The 10,617-nt window shown below is 34.6% G+C and overlaps 3 protein-coding genes across 4 annotated transcripts; 2 read left to right on the top strand and 1 right to left on the bottom strand.

Moving 5' to 3' along the window:
• The first annotated feature begins 450 nt into the window (after positions 1-450).
• Positions 451-1,762, top strand: LOC120177181 (transcription factor MYB53-like). The gene is made up of 3 exons (XM_039183405.1): positions 451-748; positions 842-1,564; positions 1,640-1,762. Exons 1-3 carry the CDS (start codon positions 483-485, stop codon positions 1,671-1,673), a joined length of 1,023 nt encoding a protein of 340 aa, XP_039039336.1. The 5' UTR covers positions 451-482; the 3' UTR covers positions 1,674-1,762.
• A 2,359-nt stretch (positions 1,763-4,121) lies between these two features.
• Positions 4,122-7,966, bottom strand: LOC120177183. 2 transcript variants are annotated; one of them, XM_039183407.1, is made up of 13 exons: positions 7,657-7,964; positions 7,175-7,273; positions 6,892-6,949; positions 6,678-6,758; positions 6,480-6,551; positions 6,145-6,389; positions 5,987-6,058; positions 5,400-5,516; positions 5,246-5,327; positions 5,083-5,129; positions 4,549-4,630; positions 4,333-4,432; positions 4,122-4,199 (listed from the first exon to the last, which is right to left on the bottom strand). In XM_039183407.1, the coding sequence occupies exons 1-12, from the start codon at positions 7,875-7,877 to the stop codon at positions 4,349-4,351; spliced, it is 1,260 nt and encodes a 419-aa protein (XP_039039338.1). In that variant the 5' UTR covers positions 7,878-7,964; the 3' UTR covers positions 4,122-4,199; positions 4,333-4,348. The 2 variants fall into 2 exon arrangements, 1 of the variants encoding a protein (XP_039039338.1); XR_005521390.1 differs by lacking the exon at positions 4,122-4,199 and having other exon boundaries at positions 5,250-5,327; positions 7,657-7,966.
• A 703-nt stretch (positions 7,967-8,669) lies between these two features.
• LOC120177176 lies at positions 8,670-9,512 on the top strand. The gene has a single exon (XM_039183398.1). The coding sequence runs from the start codon at positions 8,973-8,975 to the stop codon at positions 9,390-9,392; it is 420 nt and encodes a 139-aa protein (XP_039039329.1). The 5' UTR covers positions 8,670-8,972; the 3' UTR covers positions 9,393-9,512.
• The last annotated feature ends 1,105 nt before the right edge of the window (positions 9,513-10,617 follow it).

Below are 10,617 nucleotides of genomic sequence, written 5' to 3'. Positions count from 1 at the left end.
AAAAATGCCACTATTTATGAAACCTATTGCGGCATTTGTATAACAGCGCCGCTAAAATACTACTATGTTGCGAAGTTTGTTAAAATAACGCCACTATAAATTAATCTTATTGCAGCATTTGTATAAAAACGCCGCTAAAGTTACCATTTTGTGACTTTTGGAAGGGAAATGTCGCTATATGTATAAAGTTAGTGGCGTTTACTATCGAAACGTTGTTGTAGAACAGTTTTGTGGTAGTGCAATTCTACAAGGCTAAAGGAGTAATTTCCTTTTGTAAAATACTATCAAAATTGCATGTCAAAGATGACATCTTGTTATAAGACAAATGCTTCTTTTATACCCTAACCCTTTTCCAATTTTGTCTTGAATTTCCTAAACATCAATCCACATTCGAAACACTATATAAACAAGTCCCAGTTTTCTCACATTTTCCAAGGACTAACTAATCTCCCATCATCACACTCTTTTCCCATTTTGCAGAGATGATGGGGAGATCGCCTGGAAGTGAAGATAATGGCCTTAAGAAAGGGCCATGGACGCCCGAGGAAGACCAGATTCTCGTCGATTACATTCGGAAACACGGGCACGGAAGTTGGAGAGCACTTCCGAGCTTAGCCGGATTGAACCGGTGTGGCAAAAGTTGCAGGCTTCGATGGACTAATTATCTCCGGCCTGATATCAAGAGAGGCAAGTTCTCCGATGAGGAAGAGCAAACCATCATCAATCTTCACGCGGTTCTTGGCAATAAGTAACGTCTTCTACTTATTTATTTTGTTATTTTGTACTCGTCAGTACTAAATTTACGATTATGATAAATGATTATGAACTTAACCTGCTGCAGGTGGTCTGCGATAGCGAGTCATCTACCCGGAAGAACGGATAACGAGATTAAAAACTTTTGGAACACGCATTTGAGGAAGAAGCTACTTCAAATGGGGATCGATCCGGTGACTCATGAGCCGAGGACCAATCATTTCGACGTTCTAGCTAGCCTGCCGCAGTTGCTTGATGCTGCCAACTTCAAAAACATGATGAACAATCATCCTTTGGATATCAATGCTCTCAGGCTACAATGGGATGCCGCAATGCTGACCAAGCTCCATTTGTTGCATAACATGGTTCAAATCCTCGGCAACCCTTCGACGATCGAAGCGATGAACCTTATATCCGGACCAACTTTCCCAGAAAATCCACAGCCCGGAGCGAATACCGGTAATCTTCCATTCGGCAGCTTTGCCCCGATTGAAGTTACGAAATTGCAGTCGAATTTGATCAACTTGGAGGCTTGTCAACAACAATATCAACCAAAGTTGAGAGAATATCAGCAGCAGCCAATGAAAGACTCATCATTTGCTGTCAATGTTCCAACTTCGAGTACTCCTCCTGATCCTCATCAGCTCCCGGCATTGATTTCGGCCTCGCCGCAACATCGACCCACCGTCGTCGAAAACAAGATTAACCCGAACAAGATCTCTAACCCTTCATCCCCTTCAACTAACTTTGAAGTTTGGGGAGATTTAATGGATGATGTATCAAGTGACCATTACTGGAGGGATATTATAGAGTAAGTACTAAATGCAAATTGCTTAATTCTGTTCATTTACTCTCTTATGATCCATTCTTTCTTCTTGAATTGCAGCCAGGCATCATCACAGTCATGGTCCATCTCTTAGTTAAGTGAAGCTTTCGTATCGGATATATATTTAAATTATCGATAACCTACTATTATTTAAGTATTTAATCAAGTTTCCAGTTCGATATCTCTTCCCCTTATAAAAAAATGGTATTTCATTCGATTCAAATGGGATGAACATAGAAACATAGGATATAGTCCATTGTGTAAATAAAAATAAATTATTCTTATATATTGTGTAAATGTTATACTGTGTTATTTGTAAATAAAAATAAATTATTCTTATATAATGAGTAAATGTTATATTTTATTGTAATTGTATTGTGTACAATGAAAAAAAAGGGACCATAATATTATTGAATAATTGTTAATTAAGAATAAGATAATATAAAATAAGTTAATTGTGAATAATTTTGGACACGAAATTGATTACGAAAGAAAGTAACCTATTTTCCCTCTAATTAGGAAAGGGCTTGAAAAAGTGCTTCGGATGGTGTTTATGAGTCAATGACATTAATTTGTTTAATTATATTAATAATTATAATTAGTTAATTGTAAATGTATAATATAACTAAGGATATTTATTTTTCCACAAAAAGATATTTAGTTCTTTTTAAGAATTAATAGTAAATTTAATTAAAAATAATTATTGAATTGAAAAACTACTTCTCCAAAATTTTATTAGCAATTTTATTTTTTAAAATATACTAAGTTATTCTTAAAAAAGTGAGAAATAAAAAATTAAATTATAAAGGCATTGCTGCTAAGCTATTAGATAGCTACATCTTCCTCATGATAAATAAAGTCGAGACTATTTGGTACTCATTAGGTAAGATTATTTCCACTTACTAATTGATATTCAGCATTCATGATTATCTTATTTCAATTTTAAAAAATATTGTATTAAATACAAATTATTTCAAACATAAGAATAATTCAATAATTATTAACCTTAGGATGGAAGGAAAATGTAAATATATATACATATTTAAATAATTATTTGATATACTAATGATAAATATTTTTTATTACTAATTTTAATTTATTATCGTGTGTCTTTAATTAAGGATAAACGACGATAAATTAAAAATAATCATGGTTCAATGGTTAAAGGAAATATTATTCTCCTTAGAGATTAAGAGTTTGAACAATTGCAATTGTAGGATGTGTGTTATCAATGACTAAGAAAGATTCTAAACCGACACTACATTTTAATCACTCCAGATTATTCAGAAAATAATAATTATTGATTTTAGAATCTTGGGTACTCTTTTCTTCCTTCTGCTATTTTAGTCGAGCTTCTGCTCGATTGAGTTACGAGGAGATTTTTGACGAGGCCCGTTTACTTGAAAAAATAATTGTCGATTTTTTATTATAACTAAATCAAATGACATATAGATTCCTTAAGCAATGTCTGGGATTCAAATTCCGACATTTACGAATGAAGCAAATTGGATTGGAATAATTGCCCTTGTAATGAGTCTCTACAAAACTCGATTTGGATTAATCGATTAATAGATTAAATATTATTGATTAATTAAAAATAATAATTTTTTACTTTCAAACTTGAGGGAGAAATCCCTAATTACAAGTTAACCTTGTGTGAGAAGGGATATGATGATATTTAGTAGGTATACTATTTGACCTTCGGAAAACAACCAACTCTACCTACCTTGCCAAATATGTTGATTGCTATTTAATTAACATTGCTAAATCACAGAAATTTATATATAACATAAATAAATTCAGCATTCTTTTTTTTCCCTCTTAACGTTTCCTTTCCTATTCTTTTTTATTATCAATTTATATATTTTCAATATTTTTTACATAATTGATCTTCAAACTTCAAAGAATTCTAATTAAGTCTTCAAACTATCCATATAATTTTGTTTATGTCATTTCATCGACCTAACAATTTACTTGAGCATTAAATGTCTGTCCAAATATGACGTGGACCATATTTAAAATACATGAATCAAATTTTAAAACAATCGCGCACATATTACACGAATAATTTAAATATGATATGGAATGTATTTTTAGGATGAGAATTGAATTCAGCATCTTAGCTCTCTTTGGTCTGTGACTTCAGTCGATAATGATGGCCAGTGGAACTAATGATCCATATTCTGAGTTAAAGGAGAGGAATAAACCTTATCGATTTTTGTAGAGTAGAAGGATGAAATGTGGAATTAAACCGTTTTATGCCATAAACAAAATTGTAACTTCAAATAGATGAATTCTACGTCAGGAAAAGACGGAGGGACGGATTACATATTTTTTTACTGTGTCTGCATTTCCAAGTCTTGGAACTAACAGCGTACCATTTTACTGTTGCACAAGCATCAATGAACAAAGGTACCATGCAGTGAAAGTTGAAGAAGATGGATCTGGACTTCGAGATAATATTTTTCAACCCTATGAACATCGAAAGGTGGTTCAAGATTCTTCCTACAATCTATCATAATTCCTACTCGATCGGAGTACTTTTAAGTTTTACCTCAGGGACACCTTCTCCGTGCAAAATACTTCGAACCCGAATCAAAAGATTCCTAGGGCCATTTACCTTTGGTAATTAGATAATCATGAACACATACTAAATCTTCATATAAGTCTATGTATACATAAGCATGCAGAACACAATGTTCTCATCAAATGAAATATGTGATGACTGCGACGTTTTTTTACGCATGCTGTACCTTAAATCATCGGAAGTCAGAGAACATTAGCAGTCAGGAATTGATGATTAACGACTGCTTCTGCTATTGGACGTTTTCGAAAGTCGGGATTCAGCATTGCCTGCAAGAAGATGAAAATCTGTTAGTCCAATTGCAAATAAAGATGATAGATAACGTTGGCTACTGGTTAAAAATTAAAATACACATCATATCTACTATCCCCATATTGAAACTAACCTGAAGTAGTTCCCAACCAGCACCATCGCCCAAATCGAGAAATTTGACAGCTTCTAACAACCGGTCATCCGCCAAACAATACCTGCACAAAAACTCCAGAAGAAAAGAATGAAGTAACTAGTGAAACTTGAAACAAATACAATGGAGGAATAAATGGTTTCACAAAACAAATAATGTGCTATGGCTGAAACAAGGATAAGACTCGAACACGTTTCCAGTTCATCACAAGATATGTCGAGTAAATGAGAGAGAACCATTTTATATTCCTCCAAAGCTGTCCAAAATAATCTACATGTAGGCAAAACTTCGAAACTTTTACTTCATAAATTAGAGAAGTGAGACCAGATTTACAGTTTATACACAAAAAACAAGTCCTCTCAGCTTTCATATGTGACAGCTTTCATATCTGTAAGTAATTACAGATAGACGCTAAACACTTCATAGACCTATGAACTGGATTTGATCATATCGATAATAAAAGGACCTATATGCCTCTCAGTACAAGCAGTAGTTTTGGAATTTCGAAAGGCTTACTCTCTTGTAGCCATGACATCGAGTTTGAAAGTGCTTTCCAAAAGCCGCTGGCATTACATGAAATCGAAATTAGTTTGGTCAGAAAATTGCTCTTTCTTTTTGGATCATGCTTATAATTATATACAACCGGAAGAACAAAGACACATTAAAAGGAATTGCTTACTTGCAACGAAAGGCCATCCATAATGCCTGCTTCACAAAATGGAACAAAAGCCAAGTACGCAAAAAGAAGACCTGCTTCATATCTGTCTAGAGGGAAAAATTAATTTCTGGTATAAAAACGGCTAGGGAAGTGTCACCGAAAATCAAAACATTACATGTCATCTGCAATTCCAAAGGATCTTTTCTCCATAGGCGTAAATGCACCAGCAGAAGATGCCCTTCTCCAAAGACCCTCTGAGAATGTGCTAGGACCTTCTTCCAAAGATGAAAAGCTAAAGCAAAATGGCATATCATTGGATATAAATAGGCACTATTTTGAAAAACAAGAGCAATTCCAAGCAATATTTAACGGTCCATTTCCCTCATTTTAACGAGAATACTCCAGCAAAAAGGGAATTGAGATGTATTCCTATATCTTTTGAATAGATGATATATTACATGCTCATATCCAGGATCATTAACCTTATTCTCAACAAGATTGGTGATTATTTGCACCCTTCAGAAATGTAAAGGGATCTAAAACATTCAAAATTCTTGTAAAAACTAAGTCCATTCCATCATTATCTTGCTCTGTATACCATGATTAAGTACAGGCAATACTTTGCAACGGCAGTCTAAAGGGAAACAATATATCCTTAGTGGATTGTTTTAGCTTGGTTAGCGGTTCTCTTTTTTAGCCAACAATGAACCAACCAACTTATTCCAGGGAACAAAGTAAAGCCAAATATCAACATCGCAATACCTGATGTCAACAGAAAAGGCTAGATCTCGAAGCTTTGGAATCAGATAAGCAGCATCTCTTTCTACTATTGTACTGCCATCATTCAATGAAAGGTTGGTTAAATCTCTTTTAAGGACGGATAAACCCATATTTCAAATGAAAATTGTCAACCAATATACTTGAGTATAACAGAAGCCGGTCCAAGACTCTGGTGTAATCTTTCATGATTATGCATGTAGGCTAAACCTCTCATAGCACCCTGAAATAGCCTAATGACAAAGTATGTTCTGCGTTTAAACGCCTGCTCTTTCTCAAAAGGATTCCAAGAATTTTCTTGTAGAGAAAGGACTCTCAATACTTTCTCACTAGTTGCTTTTGCAAAGTCAGCTGCACTATATTTACCATCATCACGGAAGGCTAGCCACTGTACAGAAAAAGCTACTTCATTTCTTAAGTTACTGAAAATAAAAAAGCAACTCGAAAACTCACATATAGTTTATATAAAATGACAGACCTGCTCCCCTGTTTTTGTCTCAAATCCACCAAGAAGTAATAGAAGATTCTTACATATACCTTCAGAACTGCTCTGTTAAATAGATGCATGATCAAAGATAAAATCAGAGTACCATTCCTTCAATTTTCAATTACCAAAAGAAACAAAAATTTTATTTCTGTGATTGAAACTTATTGTTCCACTTCCACATCATTTTACCTGGAGGAAAGCATGTGCATTGAGTTCATTGGCTGCCATCATATCGGCCTCGATACCAGCGGCTCGTTGTCCAGGGTAGACCTTCACAGCCAGAGGTTTTAGTAAAGAGAATACAAATAACGAAATGGTTAACACCCGTGTAGCCTAAGAGCCTAAGATGGGAAACTATGGCTGAAAAAATGAGTATTAATAAAAAATATATAAATAATATCACCTTAAAGATCACTGGTGTGCCTTTGGATGGACCCTGAGCTATTCTTCCTTCATATAACCTGCAGATGGACTGGCACGAATAGCATCAGCAGGAAGATGGAAAAGATTCTGCAAGTTTCATTAACAGTAGCAAACATATTCAGCTTATTTGTGTCCACATGCATGTAGGGGTGAGCATTGGATCAAGTCAAGTTAAATCGAGTTTTTAAACGTCCAGTCGAAAAATTCGATTTTTTCTAGTCAATTTTTCTCACCCCTACATGCATATATCCATAGAAATGCACCTGATTTTTACACTCCCTTCTCCAACATCTTGAACTCTTAATTGCCCCAAATCTCCTGAAGAAAATTCAAGATCTGCCCCTGCCTGGAACCCTGAATAGCTGGAAATAAAAATTCAAACTTTTTTCCATGTCATCATTCAATAAAATTTGTCTCAAAAAAAAAAAAAAAGTAAATCAAGAATAACGCTTTCCAGTTGCAGATTCAAGTTGAATCTTACATACTCCTATGCCCAGAGATGGACCGAGGTGGCGGGTTACGGTAGCACCCCTTGAAATTTCTATTTTTTTTGTATTTTCTATGATCTAATTTCATATCCCTTGTATTTTATAATTTCAAACTCCTTAAATTTCTAATATATTTTTGTCGAGTCCGTCACAGTAGCTTCCGAAACCATATCCATGCAGGTTCATTAGCAAACGTATCTAACACAATTCAGGTAACTGACTGATCTGTTCAATAAATGATGAGAAAATCGAATTACCTAGTAACATTCATGAAACCATAGCTGCCAATTAGTCGACCAACTTCGAATGAGTCAGGACTGGTAATAAGACTGGCTGTACAGAGTCGACCGGACCGAGTTCGACTACTCACCCAGGTGCTGAATCGCGGTTTTGTCGAAAGGGAAAACTTGAGTTTTCGAGAAATGGAAAAAGGCAGACAATTAGAAGAAGATAAGCAATGGGGTGTGGCAACGAGCATGGCTGGTTCCGTTATTAAGTTCAGAGGGAGCAGAGCTGCTCTTCTTTGTTTTCAACTGAAATAAGTGATATGGAACTGGAAATGGCGCGGGGCAAACGATAAGATTCCATTTTTGAGGTTAACAATTAACCAAATTGTTCAAAATTTTAAATTTTAGATTGAAATTTGAGGGTTTTTATTTATTTATTATTATCATAGGGCCAAGTGAAGTTTTAAATAACTTAATTTCAATTTTAAAATTATAAAATATAATTTTATGAAAGAGTTTTATTGTTCATATAATCATATGAAACTCAAAAAGATTAATCTTTGTTTAAATTATTAAACGAATAGTCGATATACTTGAATAATAATAATAGTAACTAAATTCATCTTCACTGTTAAACTATCTATTTAGATATGGTATCATATAGTATTCAATTGGGTGTACCAAATTTCTGTTATTAAATTCTTTTTTTTTTTAATTGTTGAAACCCTCACTCTTTGCATTCTCCCCTTCTTCCATAAATATAGCAAATTCTTGTCATATGCTTTTCCTTCCATAGGCATGCCTTTATTGATTTTGAAGGTAGTTTATATATTTAAAATGTTAAAACTAAGATTTTTAAATTCAAAAATAAAAATTTTCCCATAATTATATGGTGGTTTAGTTTTTAAAATACTAAATTACATGATAGAAGTGTGTGGTAAGTTTGTTAAGGCATCACATAAGCATGTTCCCACAATTATACCTTCCTTTTATAGCACCACCTAAAAATCTACATGAAAATTTTACTTGTCTCGTTACCCAAAATGATCACCATTGTTGCTCTCCTAATAATACTCTTTAAATCATCATCTCCAACGACCCTTCCTCCCGATGATCGAGACCTTCGCATCGCCACTGAAGAAATGCAAAGAGCGAACTACTACACCTTCGTAATGCTTCTCAACATGTCACCGTTAGATCCTAAATTTTTTGGGAACATCACTTTTTTAATTTCCAACGATCGGATGTTGTCAAAAACAAGAATCCCTGAAAATAAAGTCTACGTATTCTTGTAACGTCATTCGATCCCTTCTCCATTGATCTTCGAGCACCTTTAGTACATCCCGATGGGTTCGATCATTCCCAATTTGTTAACCGAGTATATGATGGGTGTTGCGAACGGTGGTGACCGAAGGAGTTTTGTCCTCAACAATGTTATAATCATCAGCCCGAATATATGCACCTCTGGTTCCATTCGATGTCATGGTATCGATGGGATGCTAAGCCCGGTGAGTAATGTATCTCTACATGCGTGCTTCAACGGTGGAAGTTCTGTAGCACCACCATCCTCTCTGGTGGATTCACTGCCGCCGTTACCACCACTGGCGGACTCATTTCTTACTCCTGACATTGTCGATGAATTTATGGTGCCTGCACTACAACCATCTGAGAGCAGCTCTGGGTTTTCACAATTTTCATGGGATGGGGAAGTGATTAAAGTGATGATTAGTACTTTGGTACCTCTGGTGATTGGTGTTTCCATGTGAAATGAGTATTTGATGAACTTGCAAGCTATAGTTTAAAGCTTAAATGTTTGAAAATGTCCATGCTTATGTATCTGAGCAATATAACAATAAACTTTATTTTAGTTTATTTGTAAATTTTATTATAATTTTGTTAACAGCATACGGTGATATTCATGTTCATACTAACACATGTTTTAGATACGTACCACATATATTATTTTTTAGTCAAAATTGTACGTATATATTTTAGACTTTTTTTCCCTTTTTTTTTATCTCATCTCATCGTACTGATATAGAAAATAAATAAAGAATAAAATACATTTATTCAACTATTAATCTTTTTATCAATGATGGATACAAAAATACTTATTCTAAGATGGACACATAACATTAAACCTTAACATTATATGTAGTTGAATTATTATTATTATTTTTGAAATGAATCACTGATTTTATTCGAAATAGAAATTCCAAATGAAACGACGGTGAAGTTTTTTGGGATTAGGGGTTACTAGGGTTAGATGGATCGCTTGGGTTTTTAGAGGGGATCATTGTAGGGTTTCATGGCGGGATTGCACTTTGAGCAGTAAATTAGGTTACCCAAACTAGTACTGCTATTATTTCTTCTATAGATTGTTTGCAGTTTGCTTGCTGGTTTTTGGTTGGCTTTAGTAATTACTTCTGTAGTATTGAGTTATTCTGTTCCTTTGTGTGGGCATTGTGTTAAATTAGCTTGCTTTTGGAAGTTTAGTTGTGACTGCTACTTCTGCATGCAAGGTGTTTGTGAAAAAGTCACAGTTACTAGTCTGTGACACAACTGGGGTTGGAAAGTTGTCGTGTACGTTAGCCATTTTACTCCTATCTGAAGAGGAACGTTTGAATCCCAGTAAATGATCAAGTTAGGCCTGGACTAACTTTACGAATCCGAAATCAGCAATCTTTGGGTAAAAGTTCCTTCATTTAGATGACCAGAATATGAGTACTCAGGGTTTTCTATCGAAAACTGTTTATTTGTTTGTGGATAACTTACCAAATACTATTCATTGGAAAGGTTTATGGAAGATTATGGGTCGCTGTGGTGAGGTTCTGAGTGTGTACATTTCAAAGAAGAGGAGTCGAGCTGGCTCTAGGTTTGGTTTCGTTAAAGTTGGCAATAAAGTAGAAGTTGAAAGAGTTAAGGAGCGGTTGAATGGTCTTATGGTGTATGGCAGTCGCATTTCAGTGAGCTTTGCTAAGTATTCTTTGA

This window comes from Hibiscus syriacus, unplaced genomic scaffold (assembly GCF_006381635.1).
Source record: "Hibiscus syriacus cultivar Baekdansim isolate YM2019G1 unplaced genomic scaffold, ASM638163v2 tig00112285_pilon, whole genome shotgun sequence".
Taxonomy (NCBI): Eukaryota; Viridiplantae; Streptophyta; class Magnoliopsida; order Malvales; family Malvaceae; genus Hibiscus; species Hibiscus syriacus.
This window is presented reverse-complemented; position numbering and strand designations above follow the sequence as displayed.

Coding starts and splice junctions, on each gene's coding strand:
- LOC120177181 (XM_039183405.1), top strand. CDS start 483: ATGATGGGGAGATCGCCTGGAAGTGAAGATAATGGCCTTAAGAAAGGG. Junction 749..841: donor CACGCGGTTCTTGGCAATAA/GTAACGTCTTCT, acceptor AACCTGCTGCAG/GTGGTCTGCGATAGCGAGTC. Junction 1,565..1,639: donor TACTGGAGGGATATTATAGA/GTAAGTACTAAA, acceptor CTTGAATTGCAG/CCAGGCATCATCACAGTCAT.
- LOC120177183 (XM_039183407.1), bottom strand. CDS start 7,877: ATGCTCGTTGCCACACCCCATTGCTTATCTTCTTCTAATTGTCTGCCT. Junction 6,950..7,174: donor GAAGGGAGTGTAAAAATCAG/GTGCATTTCTAT, acceptor GTCCATCTGCAG/GTTATATGAAGGAAGAATAG. Junction 4,631..5,082: donor GATGTCATGGCTACAAGAGA/GTAAGCCTTTCG, acceptor GTTTTTGTGCAG/GTATTGTTTGGCGGATGACC.
- LOC120177176 (XM_039183398.1), top strand. CDS start 8,973: ATGGGTTCGATCATTCCCAATTTGTTAACCGAGTATATGATGGGTGTT.